The following is a 14589-nucleotide window of genomic DNA, read 5'->3' on the forward strand; positions in this document are numbered from 1 at the left end:
TGCAATGGTGGCCCAGCCACCGCCCAGACCTCGCCAGGCCCAGTGCCCCGCGGTCCCCACCCTGCTGCCTGCTCAGCCTGGCGGCGTTCCTTCACAGCCTCCTGCCAGCAGAGCCAGCCCCCTGCCCCCACGGGTGTCCGTGCCAGAGCAGCATTCCGCAAGCCTGGCTGCATCTCCCCGGCAGAGGCCGAGCAGGGGGCCACTCAGCAGTGGTCAGGCCACGCGACTAGAGGGGTGCAGTGGGGCCTGGGCCTCTGGTCCCGGGCCAGTCACCTGAGAGGATCTGATCGCTGCAGCTGGAGTCCTGGGTCTCGCTCTCCCGGCCTGGGTGGCCCGATGCAGCGTGAGGCCGCCAGGCAAGTACGGCCCCCGGAGGCGCGGAGAACCCGAGCCCCGCGCCGCCCTGGGACAGGGGTGGGGACCCCACACTCACCCCCACGTCAGGGCAGCCCAGGCGAGAGGTGGGGCGGTGGGCGCGGCCGGGGTGCGGGGTGCAGTCCCCCGAGCGCGGGTGGACGCCTGTCCCGGTGGGGTCCGGGCCCGGCGCGCTCCGCTTCCCGATTTCACCGCAGCCTCCAACCCGGGCCCCCGCTCCGCGCAGCCGGAGGGACCGACGTCTGAGTCCCGGACGGACGAACGTCCCGGCAGGAGGCTCAGCGCGCTCGGGTGTGAGCGCGGGGCCGGGCGGGGGCGGGGGCGGCGCTCACCACGCGTGTCCGCGCCCCCAGCCGGCACGCAGCGCGGCCTGGCCCTTTAAGCGTCCAGACGGCGGCCCCAGCTGACGCGCGGGCTCCAATCGGCGCCCCGCGCCCCCCGCCCGCCGCGCCCGAGGCTCTGGGGCCGCAGCTGCTCGCGCTGGACTCGCCGCGGCCCTGCGCCTCCGCCCGCCCGGCCGCGCCCCCGGGGGCCATGGTCGCGGGGCCCTGCGCGGGGGCGGCCCCCAGCGCGGCGCTTCATGGAGCGGCCCCGGCCCGGCCGCCGGGGGCAGCGCGATCCCGCGGGGCCCTGTGAGCCCCCCGCGCCGCGGCACCATGGTACGCAGGGCCCTGCCTGTCCCCCCGCTTATCCGCCCACCTGCGGGCTCCGGCCTCCGGGGCGCACGGCCCGCGGCTCGGGGGAGGCGCCGGAAGGACCTTCCCCCACCCCGGCTCTCCCGACTCAGTCGCCGGGTCCCGCGGGCCGGGAATGCGGCGCTGCCGCCGCGCGCTCTCGGTGGGGAGGGGTTGAATTCCTGGGGCGGGGGCGCCGGCGCGAGGCCGAGGTCTCCCCGGGCACCGGCGAAGCGGGGCGCTCCCCTGCGCCGGGACGGCGCCGCCCTCGGGCTGCGTCCTGGGGGGAAGAGGGAGTCGGATTCCCGCCTGGGCCTTGGGCCACGTGGGCGCTGGAGCCGCCCTGCCCGGGGATTCGGGGTGAACCTGGCCGAGGGGGTGTCGGAGGACACCTGCGGCCCCCGTGCCAACTCCTGTGTGACCTTGGGCAGGTCCCCCGCCCTCTCTGGGTCTGGGAAAGGGGAGGTGTGAGCACAGAGGAGGCTGGTATAGGCATTCCCTCCCCAAAAGGAGGAGCCTCCAGGTCATGAGCCTCTGCCCCCTTGCTCAGTCTGGGCCCACCCACTGCTGTCCAGCGAAGAAAGGACTGACATGGGAGGCGGCACAGGTGGACTCCCCAGAGCGTCCAGGCACGCTCTGAGGCAGGGTAGGGAGATGAGACTTTGCGCCAGTGAGGTGAAGTGCCCCTCAGGTGCAGAAGTCTGTGACTTGGGTGAGCAGCCTGGAGAGATGTCCCTGGCACCTGGCGAATCCCCAGCCTGACTTGGGGCGAGGGTTTGAGGAAAGGAAATGAAACCCCCTGGCAACCAGAGTGCCTGACCGCCTCCCAGGTCCCGATCTTAGCTAGGCTGGAGGGGCCTGGACTGCACCTGGCACAGCCGGCTGGGAAGGGGCACCCATTGCTTCGGAGAATCAGCCTCTCTGGCTGTGCGGGCCAGCATGGCTGGTGGGCACTGTGTGGGGGGGCCACACCCTGCTGAGGGGCTGCCAGTGGTGGACTCCGGCAGCATCTCTGTGCCCAGTCAAGGGAGTCCAATCAGGTAGTGAGGTTTAGGCACCCGAGGACTGCGGATGGCGCTAGCCTGGCTGGGGTGCTGCCTTAGCAATGGAGTGTTTGGGCAGCGCTCCCGGCCTTTCCTGCTGAGAGGCCAGAGGACCGAAGTCAGGCCTCATTTGGCCTAAAGGCCAAAGTATACATGGGAAGGTTGCCCTTTCTCTGTGGCAGGTAGGCATAGGTGAGCAGTGGAAGGGGTTCCATAAAGGGAAAGCAGAGAGATCTGGGGCTCTGTTGCCTGGGTTGGACCCCCCCAACAGGCCTGGCTTTGGCAAGCCCTGGTCCAAGCCTCTGCTCCTCCACCTTTGGCCCCTGGAGGCCCTAACGAGCCTGTGCTGTAGCCCAGGTTGCACCCTGACTCTTCACGGACCTGCAGGTGCAGTGGCTCTGGGAGGAAGCAGGTAGAGGGAGTGGTGGGTCTGGGGAAGAACAGCTGGCCTCCAGGTGCAGGGCTGTTCTCGCCTTTTAAGTTGTTAAGGCTCAGAAATCCAGCCATGTGGAGTGGCGTCCTGTCTAGCAAGGAAAGGCTGGCCTTAGCAGAGCTGGGAGTCCAGGGGCTCTGGACTGTGGAACTCTTTCATTCTGAGCCTCGGTTTCTCCATCTGTGTATTAAGGGTTGGTCCCAGAAGATGAATCAGAATGAGTCAGAGGGAGATGGGAGGGGCTTGGTGCCATGTCCCAGTTAGACTGGCCAGGCCTGGCCAGCTTGGGACAGAGAGGGGCAGATGCATGGCTTCTTGGCTGGGGTAAGGGGCATGGTGGAGAACTCAAGGAAGCTGTGAGAGAGCACATTCTGCCCTGCTGAGTGTAGAGGCAGGGTCCAGGGCAGGCCTGGAGACAGGTGGCCCCGGTTGGCTCAGGGAGGCTCATCCTGAGGCCCACGGTAGGTCCTCCTTCAGGTGACTGAGGAGGGGAGCTCAACCACCATGACCCCTACCTGTTCCCACCCAGCCCACTGCTGTCCTGGAGATGGAGGTCTGGCATGGGGGTGGGGGTAGGCTGTGCATGGATGGGGCCAGGATTTATCCCAGGGCCCCCAGGGAGGCACTGGCAGCGATGGAGCTGATGGCCTTGTGGCCATCAAAATATTGTGGCCAGGTATGTCCCAAATGCAGGAGACTCTGACCTGGCTGGGCATAACCAGGGGGGTGGTCCAGCCGGGCAGGTGGTTGGTAGATGTTAACTAACATCTGCGCATGGCTGTGTGCCGGCCTCGTGCAGGGACTGGGCGGCTGCCTGTCCGTGTTGGGGAGGCTGCCGCGGTAGAGCCGGTGGTGGCTGAGTCAGTCTCTATTCCAGGCAATCCACAGGTGCTATGTGTGGCCTACAGGGCTGAGTCTGACCCATCAAACTTTGAGGGCCTCCTCTGGGGCTCTGGAGGCCCCCGATGGTGTGGCCTCCAAGGCAGGGCTTTCCCAGAGCCTGTGACAGGGACCAAACCTGACCGGGGTCTGAGGGCCTACAGGGCAAGGGTCTGGGGTGGCCTTGGAGGCCTCCTGCCTGGAGGCATGGTAGGCAGGTTCCACAGCTGTGGCCTTCCACCCCTGCAGAGCCCCTGGATGAGAAAGCTGCTGGGAGCTAGGCCTGAGGCTGAAGGCAGGAGTTGGGGGCAGCCTGGCCCAAGCCCTGGCTGTGATGAGGGTCTGGCCAGGCCTCACCAGGCGGTGCAGCAGGGGAGAGCAGGGAGAAGATACTGGTCCTGGGCCTGGATTTCTTCCATTTCTGCAGCAGCCGCAGGGCTCTTGCAGTGAGGGGTCCCCTCAGGTGCTGTAGCCAGAGGCCGGGCAGTGAAGTCACGAGCGTGACTTCTGTTCTTGAAGTGTTTGGAGCTAGTATTGGTATGTGTGAGTGGATACTCGGAGAGAATCCACAGGGCTCAGGAATCGCTGAAGGAATGTCTGTGGCCCTCCTGGGGTGACCCTAGTCCTGGTGTGCCTGTGATGGTCCTGGTTCCAGCACTGAAACCCTGTACCCCAGAAAAGGCCAGGGTCCCTGGCAAACGTGGACGGTGGGTCACTGTGGTTCTCCTTCTGTCCCTTTTCCTTCTCTTTCCCTTTCTGGGATGACTTTTCCCGTTTCACAGACGACCCAGAGGCCCAGAAAAGTGGCAGGAGCTGACCTTCAGCCTCAGAGGGTCGCGGGTGGGGTGGTCTGAGATCTGAGGGCAGCTCCCTCGGGCTTGAGTCCCTTCCTTGCTAGAGCTGCGGCTCTGTGGCACAGAGCCACGGGTGATGGGCTGCCTCCTGGACGGCGGGCCACACTGGGGGTGGCACGGGGGGAAGGGCAGGCAGGGGCCCGCTGGCCCTGACCCACTCCTGTGCCCTCTGTCCCCACAGTTGCTGGTTGAGAAGACGACCGACTCCCCGGCGGCTGAGTTCTCGCTGGTGGAGGACGTGGCGCTGCACTTTGCCTGCTTGATGGGCCGCCTCAACGAGCAGCGCCTCTTCCAGCCCGACCTCTGCGACGTGGACTTGGTGCTGGTGCCCCAGCGCAGTGTCTTCCCGGCACACAAGGGCGTGCTGGCCGCCTACAGCCAGTTCTTCCACTCGCTCTTCACCCAGAACAAGCAGCTGCAGCGTGTGGAGCTGTCCCTGGAGGCGCTGGCACCTGGGGGCCTGCAGCAGATCCTCAACTTCATCTACACGTCCAAGCTGCTGGTCAACGCAGCCAACGTCCACGAGGTGCTGAGCGCCGCCTCGTTGCTGCAGATGGCTGACATTGCTGCATCCTGCCAGGAGCTGCTGGATGCCCGCTCTCTAGGCCCGCCAGGCCCCGGCACTGTGGCCCTGGCCCAGCCGGCTGCCAGCTGCACCTCAGCTGCACCCCCCTACTACTGTGACATCAAGCAGGAGGCCGACACCCCAGGCCTGCCCAAGATCTTCGCCCGAGAGGGCCCCGACCCTTTCTCCGTGCGTGTGGAGGACGGGGCAGGGGCTGCTGGCGGCACAGGGCCTGCCACCATTGGGCCAGCCCAGCCTTTCTTCAAGGAGGAGAAGGAGGGTGGTGTTGAGGAGGCCGGCGGGCCCCCAGCCAGCCTGTGCAAGCTGGAAGGTGGGGAGGAGCTGGAGGAAGAGCTTGGGGGTTCCGGCACCTACAGCCGCAGGGAGCAGTCCCAGATCATCGTGGAGGTGAACCTCAACAACCAGACACTGCACGTGTCCACGGGGCCAGAAGGGAAGCCAGGTGCCGGGCCAAGCCCGGCCACCATGGTGCTGGGCGGGGAGGACGGGCTGCAGAGACACTCGGACGAGGAGGAGGACGATGAGGAGGAGGAGGAGGAGGAAGAGGAGGAGGAGGAAGGTGGTGGCAGTGGAGGGGAGGAGGAGGAGGAGGAGGAGGGTGGCAGTCAGGGAGAGGAGGAAGAAGAGGAGGAGGAGGGGCACAGTGAGCAGGAGGAGGAGGAGGAGGAGGAGGAGGAGGAAGCACCCAGTGAGCAGGATCAAGAGAGCTCTGAGGAGGAGGAGGGGGATGAGGGGGAGGCTGGGGGCAAACAGGGGTCACGGGGAAGCCGAGGCAGCCGGGCAGACCCCCCTCCCCACAGTCACATGGCCACGCGGTCCCGGGAGAATGCCCGGCGCCGGGGCACCCCTGAACCTGAGGAAGCTGGGCAGCGGGGTGGGAAGCGGCCGAAGCCCACTCCCGGAGTGGCCTCTGCATCGGCCCGGGGACCGCCAGCCACTGATGGGCTGGGGGCCAAGGTGAAGCTGGAGGAGAAGCAGCACCATCCGTGCCAGAAGTGCCCACGAGTTTTCAACAACCGCTGGTACCTGGAGAAACACATGAACGTGACCCACAGCCGCATGCAGATCTGCGACCAGTGCGGGAAGCGCTTCCTGCTGGAGAGTGAGCTGCTGCTGCACAGGCAGACGGACTGTGAGCGCAACATCCAGGTGGGCCGCGGGGCGGGGCGGGGGAGGGCGGGGCGGGGCGGGGGAGGGCTGGGCAGGTGGGCCGCGGGGCAGGGCTGGGCAGGTGGGCCGCGGGGCGGGGCGGGGGAGGGCTGGGCAGGTGGGCCGCGGGGCGGGGCGGGGCGGGGCGGGGGCTGTCCAGGTGGGGCTAGGCCAGACCTGGGCTCCAGGCACCCAGCATCTTGCTGACTGCATTGCCTAGATGATCTGCTCCCAGACAGGCCAGCCCAGGCACAGTTCTCAGGGTGGTTAGCGCTCAGGGGATAACCTCCACCTGAGCTTCCTGGAGAGGTGAATAGAGGTGGGTGCGTGGAGAGACGTGCAGAGGATGGGAACAAACAGTACCTTGGCCAGAGGGACAGAGGGGACGTGTGACCTGGGAGGGTGACAGTGGAGAGATGCCTGAGGCCAGAGGACGGCCCACTCTGGACGGGATGAGTCAGACGGGTTTTAACAAACACCAGGGCTGCAGGAAGGCCAGCAGGGCCACTGTGTATAGTTTCACAGGTTGTGCACTGCAACAAACAAGCACATGATGGGAGGAGGGGTTTGCCCAGTGGGATGCCATCCTCCAACTCCCACAGAAGTGCTGTAGAGAGCAGGAGGCAGCCCCCGCTTTCAGCTCTTTGGAGAGGCCATCTCTCGTGGGCCTGGGGAAAAGGGACTGGGCGAAAAATTTGGGAAGAGCAGAGGCTGCTGGGGCTAAGCAGGGGAGCTGAGCTGGCTGCCGGGCCTTGAGCCAGCCTGAGTCTGTTTGTGCCAGCCTCGCCTCTCAGGGTGCAGTGGCACAGGGCCAGCCAGGCTCGCATGGGTGGTTTTCACCTCTTCTGGCCCAGGAGAAGGGGGAAAGGTAGCAGGTAGGCGGGTGCTAATTGCCTGAGCTAACTGCTAATTGCAGTGCCCTGTGAGGAGAGTGTTACCCTGCCCTTCCCTTACGTACCTGTGCCCACTTGCCTGCCTACTGGGCTGCCCTCTGATGCTCCACCTGCTGCACACCTGAGTATCCCTCCTGAAGGAGAAAGAAGCTTCTGTGCCATCCAACCTGGGCACCCTGACCAGTTTCTGCCCAAGCCTTAGCCTAGCATGCATGGGTGGGCAGGACCAGCATCCAGAACAAGGGTGGATGTGGTCCCCAACATCCCCGACGACTCTCTGTGCTGATGGGACTTGAGCCTCCTGCTGTCCTCAGCCAACGCCTTGGGCACCCATCCTCTGTCATGGCACAGGTCCCAGCAGGAGGAGGCAGCGGGGATAATGGCTCGCCTCATGGGACCCGTCATCTGTGTGTGGGCTCCATACCAGAGGCGGCCCTTCTGCTAGCTGGCCGTCTCACCTCCACAGACAGACAAAACGTGGTGCCTTCGGAAGCCCTTGTTGAAATGGGCCCAGAGGAGAGAATTTCCTGGAAGAGGTGACCCCTGGTTAACTCAGGGTGAAGGAGGACCCCAGGCTGTGCGTTTGGGGGTGTTTCAGGAGTTTTCACCTGCAACCTTAGGAGCATCAAGGGCCCCCCAGCACATTTCAAGTGGGAAAACTGAGCCAGAGGGGACAGTCGCTTGCCCAGCCCAAGGCGCCAGGGACCCAGGACCCCGGCCTCATGCCCTCTTACTCTGCAGTGTGTGGCGTGTGGCAAAGCTTTCAAGAAGCTATGGTCCCTCCACGAGCACAACAAGACCGTGCACGGCTACGCGGAGAAGAAGTTCTCCTGTGAGATCTGCGAGAAGAAGTTCCACACCATGGCGCATGTGCGCAAGCACATGGTTGGTGAGTCTGGCCCGGGGGGTGGAGCCAGAGGACAGAGAGGGACCAGCTTCTGGCTGCTGGGTGGGAAAGACTTCACATCCAAGGGCAATGTGATGCGGTGAGGAAACCCCTCTTAGCAGGGAGGCCCTGGGGCCAGGGCTGCCACATACAGTGGGGCAGGCTGCACACTGCACAAGGGTGCCTGGACAAGATGGCAGGTGGGACTGGAATCAAGCTGGCACACTGCCAACCAGGCTGTGCACCCTGGCATGGGCTCACATCCACTCAGGGAAAGGAATACCTTCTCCTAATCATACAGAGTGCTGCATGGGCGGCTACAGGCCCTGTGCCAGTTTGATGACAGCTGTACCTCTGATTCTTTCTTACCTTCTGGTCCTCATAGGGCTTTAGGCCTCTGAATGCAGCCTCCCCCTAGGGTTCATGCCTGGACACAGTAAGGACGTCCCCCAAGTATGTTCTGGCCACTCCACTGCCCAGGGCAACGCTGCTGTATGTGGGCCTGACAGACTCTCATGTCCCTACAGCCCTTCCTTCCTTGCCTGCCCCGTCTGGGCCTTGAGCAGGAGGGGTAGCCAAGGCAGATGGTGAGTCCCTGACCAGGCCCTAACCCTTTCTCCGTCAGACAGTGCTGGGGGCCTCCAGCGTGGACTGACTGGAAGCTGGGACCCTGCAGCCTACGTCTCAGCCAGGAGCATGCTGGGTAGACTAGGACTGGTGTGTGTGAGCCTGGAGGGGAGCCCTCTCTGTCTCCAGCGGGCTCCTATCAGATCCTTGAAGAGTCTGTTGGTCCTCACCTGTCCAGGTGCCGGGGGGAGTGCAGCAACTTCCTCCAGACTGCTGGTGAGGGCCTGGGGCCAGGGCCTCTCTGTATCTGGTCCCCTATAAAGCCCACCACCCTGAAGCTCAGGACCGCTATGAGTCCCTTTTTATAGAGGAGGAAGCTGAGGCCCACAGAGACCCAGCGGGAAGCCAGTTGTCGGGCTGAGATCTGAGCTGAGGCCAGGTCCACTCAGGGACCGTCCATGCTTCCCTGAAGCTTTGGGGGCAAGGCAGCCTTGGCCACTTCCCCTGGCCAGAGGCTATAGAACTACAGGGCCCCTGCATGTCTGAGGCTGACCTTCAGAGCAGACAGGAGACCCAGCCATGGAGGCAGGGGCCTCTCCTGGGAGTCAGCCCTGTCCTGGGACAGGGGACAAGGCCGGCTCCAGGGGACGGTGGTGGCACAGGGCTGCCCCAGGAGGCAGGGTTGGGGCCGTGTGGCGGTGCCTGGGCGGGCCCATAAGACATGCCGGCCCTGGTGCCTGCCTTGCAGCCCACACAAAGGACATGCCCTTCACCTGTGAGACCTGCGGGAAGTCCTTCAAACGCAGCATGTCTCTCAAGGTGCACTCTCTGCAGCACTCCGGGGAGAAGCCGTTCAGGTGTGAGGTAAGCCTCCGTCTCCCGCCTGGCTGCCCGAGGGACCACGGGAAGGGGCAAGAATCAGGGAAGGGGGTGGGAGCGGAATATGGGGTCCAGAAAGAAAGAGGCCGCCCTCTGAGGTCTGCGGCCCCCGCCTCCCACCCCCACCCAGTGCCTACTCTTCTCTGCCCACCCCCATCCTGCCCTTCCTTCCCCCAATCCAGCCCCACACACTCAGGGTGGGAACCGTGTGTGGGGGTGGGCGGGCAGGCTTTCTGGGGAGGTAGATTCAGGAGCTTCTTAGGCTGGGAGCTCAGAGATGAGACGGCAGGGCTGCATGCGGGGAGGTGGGAGCAGGGGCTGGGCTTCTCATCAGGAGGAAGGATGAGGGACCTGGCGCCTCCCTCCACTCTCTGGCTTTTTCCCACTTCCTGACCCCCGACCCCCCCACACCTTGGGTGCTTGTGGCCTCTCGCCTTGTGCCCATGCACTGCCCACCCAGAAGCACCTTGGCAAGCACCTCCTTGCCCAGGGGCCCCTGAGTGGCCACAGGGGAGCTGCTCCCTCCGCAAAGGCTGCTCTTCTGCTCTGCACCTGGGCCTCACCCCCACACCCCACCCCCAGAACTGCAATGAGCGCTTCCAGTACAAGTACCAGCTGCGGTCACACATGAGCATCCACATCGGCCACAAGCAGTTCATGTGCCAGTGGTGCGGCAAGGACTTCAACATGAAGCAGTACTTCGACGAGCACATGAAGACCCACACAGGTGCGGGGCCACACCCCTCCTCAAGGCCGGGCCTCCGTGTGCCCACCCTCCCCAGGGTCGGGAGAGGCGGGCCCGCGATGCCCAGGGCGGGAGGAGCCGAGCGCGCCGGGGCCGGGCCCGGGCCCCGCTGTGGCTCCGTGGGAGGCGAGGCCGGCCCAGGCTGCGCTGCGCGGCCCCTCGCTGACCCCCGCTGCCCACCCCGGCCCCCAGGGGAGAAGCCCTACATCTGCGAGATCTGCGGCAAGAGCTTCACCAGCCGGCCCAACATGAAGCGGCACCGGCGCACGCACACGGGCGAGAAGCCATACCCGTGCGACGTGTGCGGCCAGCGCTTCCGGTTCTCCAACATGCTCAAGGCGCACAAGGAGAAGTGCTTCCGGGTCAGCCACGCGCCCGGCGACGGCGCCCCCGCGGCGCCCGCGCTGCCCCCGGCGCAGCCCCCGGCGCACGCGCTGCCCCTGCTCGGGCTGCCCCCGGCCCCGCCCCCGCCGCGCCTGCCGCCGCCGCCCCCGCTCTTCCCCGCCGCCGCCGGCCCGGGCGGGAGGATGGGCGCCAGCAACTAGCTGCGGGGCGTCCCCGCTGCGCCCGCGGGGCCTGGAGCCGGGGCCGGACGGGGGGCGCCGCCTTCCCGGGAGCGCAGCCGCGCGGCCGGGCCCTGCCCCGCCGAGGCCCCGACCGTGGGCGCCCCGGAGCTGCTGGGGGCCACCTCCCTCCCAGGTGCCGCCCTTCCCGTGACTCCTTCGAGCCTCGACTGTTTTTTTCTGGAAGTGAAGGAAAGAAACCGTTCGCAGCATCTCCCTCCAGGCGAGGGGGTGCTGGGGGCGCGCAGCAGAAGGAAGGGGCCTGGGCAGCAGGTGTGGCCCGCCCCTGTGCCAAGGCCTGAGCCAGAGGGGCTGGCCAGGTGGGGCCGGGGTCAGCCTGCGCGGCCTAGCCCCCCCCGTGTCTCCTGCGCCCCTGATTTGCTTCCTCTTCTTGGAGGGTTTGGGGAGGCGTTGGTGTGCCACCCCCCCAAGCCCTGAGGAGCTGCGGACCCAGTCTGAGGGCCGCAAGCACGAGGCAGCGTGTGGGGTTGGGGCGGTGAGGTTTGGAGGCCACGGACCAGCGCTGCACTGTGTGGAGCGGGGCAGGCAGGGGCTGGACCCCAGGGACTTGCCCTCCCCACCCACCCCCTGCCTGCAGGCCCAGGGATCCCTGACTCGCACCACGTGGCACCAAGGGCCCTGAGTCCCGGCGATGTCCCCAGAAGCGGCTGCGCCTCCGCACTGTCCGCCAGGCCCTGGGTGGGCAGACAGGCTGGCTGGCACCGGCTCTGGGGGCAGAGTCCTGGGAAGAGGCTTGGACGGTGTTGGTTTCAAGGTGCTATTCGTGAGGCAGGGGCAGGGCGGCTGCTCACAGAGCACCCCAGTGCCTCACCAGCTGCCCTGGCCGTATATCCCACACCAGAAGGAACTCGTGTGGCTGTGTCTGTCTCTGCTCCCCAAAGGCCGCTCTAGGTCCTGCCGCAGCCTGTCCCTGGCTGGCTCCAGCATCCTCGCCCCTCCTGGGCCTCTGCACTGGTGGGTGGGGCGCCCATGACGCTGCCGGTAAGGGAGCCTGCATGTTCAGGCCCCTGGGGGGCCGAGGGGACGGGGAGGCGCAGCCTAGACCCTCTGCTTGCCCCCATGAGGCTAGCACTAATAGGAACACCTTTTTTGTTGTCATTTAACGTCTTTATTCCTGCCTTTAATATGGGGAGGAAGGTTCCATAAGCTACATGTTCCTAGTTAAGCTCTTTCCTATTGTGTTTATCAGTTTTGTTTGTTACACTCTTTGCACCTTAATCCCCCACCGCTCCCGACACTATTGCCTTCCCAGCATGGCTGGAGTGGGAAGAGGCTTGGGCCCCCGGGGGATGGTTAGGGGACTGAACTCCTCTGACCTCCTTGTGAGGCCCATGGCGCTGGGGCAGGGAGCTGGGGACATTTTAATCATCAATAAACGAAGCACTTTATTCTGTACAGATTTGGGCAGGCCCAAGGTGCCCGAGTGATCTGAGGATTTATAATCCAAGCCACAGCACCCTGGTTGTTCTCTGGGCTTGGAGGGGACAGTGCCAGCAGCTTCCCTGCCCAATTGATGTTGGGGCTGTAGACTTAGGCTCGGCCCCCCCCCTCCCCACTGTCCCTGAGGAAGAAGGCTTGCGGTCAGGTCCCCCGCCCCGAGGCTGGGGATGCCAGGCTGCTGCTTTGCTGTAGCTCTTTTTCTTCCTTGCACTCCTTGATCTCTGGGTTTCCATGATGTCCTCAGGGTCCCCTTACTCCCCGTTGTTTCTAACCTCTGGTCCCAGTGCCTGGCAGCTCTTCGGAGCTGGCTCACATTTTTCCAAAAAAAGTTGATCTCCCAGTGGGCTATAGGCAGGAACCTCCATGGGTTTCCAGCCCCCGTAACTGGCACCAGGGTCTCCCATACGGGCTGGTGGCGTCATCACCTGCTGGCCCCACTACAGCCTGAGCGGGCCTGAGTGTCCCTGGCCAGGCTGAGACCTGTCGGGCCATACTGACAAGCCGAGGTCAGAGACAGGCGTGGGAAGCTGGCAGTGAGACCCTGTCCCGGGACTCGGGTTTCCTGTTCTTGTACACTTCCCCTCTGGCAGCAGCTGAGGGGTGCAGACAGCTGCCCAGGGACTGGTCAAGATGGTCACAGGAGCTCCAGGTGGGCACAACGAGCCCCTCTCCTGGGAGACCCCTGTCACACTGGGGTAGGAGCCTGCGTCCCTGGTGCTAAACACTCTTCACTCGGGCGGTTGCTGGTGGGGGTTCCTTTCTGGCCAGACCACAAGGCCAGAAGCAATAATGGCACCTCAGCAGTGCCGGTATGGATAGGGGTTCCTGTTTTCCAGCTTTTATATCTCCTTTTTATTTTAAACAGTGTGCCCCCAGATGTCAGAATGAGGGGACTGGGGCCCCATCCCCACTTCCCAGGGCTGGAAGAAGGGGAACACAGGATCACCCCCTCTCAAGGAGACTGGGGGTCCCATGGTCCATTTGGTCAGAACTCATGTCTGAAGCCTGGGCTTGCCCCCTCCCCAGCCCCTTGGGGCTCTCTGGTCTCGGGCCAGCTGGGGAATGAGTGGCAAGAGTGACAAACTCGAGCCCTGTGGCCACAGTTCTGGGAGCCTTCGACCCCTCCTGCTCCCACAGTCTCCCTGGTGCCCTTCACAGAGGGCTTGGTGGTGGCAGAATGGCCGTGCCCAGGCATGTGCTGAGACCACTGACATCTGGTCGTGTACAGGCGGCCCACAGCCCCGGAGTGTGGGCATCAAGGCACGCGAGTGAGAAGAGCGAAGGGGAATAAAGTCAGTACAGCTCGTGTCCCTTGCCCAGGCTGTTATTTGCACTTGGCCTGCGTTGTCTCGGACCAGAGCAAGGAGCGGGGGCCTTGGGGACCACGCAGAGTCAGGAGCCGAGGCAAGGGCAGTGGTGGGGGATGGAGGCGTGCAAATAGGGGGTTCTTGGGTCAGATGCAGAGAGCATGAAAGAAGAGAGGTCCTGAGGCTGCTGCGGGTGAGGCCCTGAGGGCAGTGGCCACGGGACCAGAGCCTGTGCAGGTGCGGCTTCCTGTGAGCCCCAGGTGTGGAGCCACAGGAGCTCCAGGACAGCAGGGACCATCGCTCCCATTCCTGTGCTGAGCTCCTGGGGATGCTGTGATGAGCAGCATGGACTCATCCCTCCCTCGGCAGGCAGGGGAGGTCAGAAGGGGCCAGATGACAGAGATGCTGACTCAGCGCAGATGGAAGACCGGTGGTGGCCTCCCGAGGACCAGATGGCTCTCCCCGGGGAACTCAGAGAATTATTTTATGGCACAAGTAGTATATACAAAGAGCACTCACTCCATGCCACACAGAATTCCAGGCCCTGGGACGTGCAGAATGAAGCTCCTTGTGGTACTTACCTCTGCGTACGTAGAGAGGGGTCAGATGGGACCTCCCAGGACTGGGAGGGGCCGGGAGAGAAGTCTTGTGGGCGGATTTGACTGGCCAGAAAGGAGGTGCAGGTTCCTAGGATGTTGGCACTGCCTTTCTGCACAGTCCGACTGTGTAACTGGAAGAAGCACGGACTTGCTCGACACACCCTGAAACAGGCTGGCTGACGGGCCAGGGGGCCTGGCTGCTCCCCCAGCTCTTGTGCAGATTCTGCCCTGTTCCACTCCTGCTGTATCAGGCTGCATGACACCCCTTTTTCCTCCAGCCCCCGCCACCTCCCTCATTCTCACAGCATTTCCACCTTCACACTCCAGAGTCTTGGGCACTGTCATCCTCGGCTCTGGGCAGAAGCCTCCGGGTGGCTGTGGGATGATGGGCACCATGATTGGCGTGTCTGGAGCACTCACTTTCCCTGATCCTGCTCTTTGGGACCAAGCGCTCACTAACATCTCATGTCCTGAAGCACGCGTAGGTCAGAGCAGCACTGCCCTGCTGGGGAAAGCCAGACTTTCCTTCCTGCTGAAGGGTCAGGAGAGGAAGTGAGGCAGAGTTTCCTTCCTCCTGAAGGGTCAGTGAGAGGAAGTGAGGCAGAGTTTCCTCCCTCCTGAAGGGTCAGTGAGAGGAAGTGAGGCAGAGTTTCCTCCCTCCTGAAGGGTCAGTGAGAGGAAGTGAGGCCGACTTTC

At 64.4% G+C, this 14589-nt stretch overlaps 1 protein-coding gene across 4 annotated transcripts; it reads left to right on the forward strand.

Moving 5' to 3' along the window:
• Positions 1 to 13295, forward strand: ZBTB47 (zinc finger and BTB domain containing 47). Of its 4 annotated transcripts, XM_032264289.1 has the most exons (7): positions 923 to 1034; positions 4440 to 5993; positions 7628 to 7775; positions 9088 to 9203; positions 9801 to 9945; positions 10156 to 10262; positions 11006 to 13295. In XM_032264289.1, exons 1-7 carry the CDS (start codon positions 1032 to 1034, stop codon positions 11024 to 11026), a joined length of 2094 nt encoding a protein of 697 aa, XP_032120180.1. In that variant the 5' UTR covers positions 923 to 1031; the 3' UTR covers positions 11027 to 13295. The 4 variants fall into 4 exon arrangements, with proteins under 4 accessions (XP_032120178.1, XP_032120180.1, XP_032120177.1 ...); XM_032264287.1 differs by lacking the exon at positions 923 to 1034 and adding an exon at positions 1 to 356 and having other exon boundaries at positions 10156 to 13295; XM_032264286.1 differs by having other exon boundaries at positions 10156 to 13295.
• Positions 13296 to 14589: the final 1294 nt, after the last annotated feature.

Source organism: Sapajus apella, unplaced genomic scaffold (assembly GCF_009761245.1).
Source record: "Sapajus apella isolate SASKATOON/1434 unplaced genomic scaffold, GSC_monkey_1.0 scaffold143, whole genome shotgun sequence".
NCBI lineage: Eukaryota > Metazoa > Chordata > Mammalia > Primates > Cebidae > Sapajus > Sapajus apella.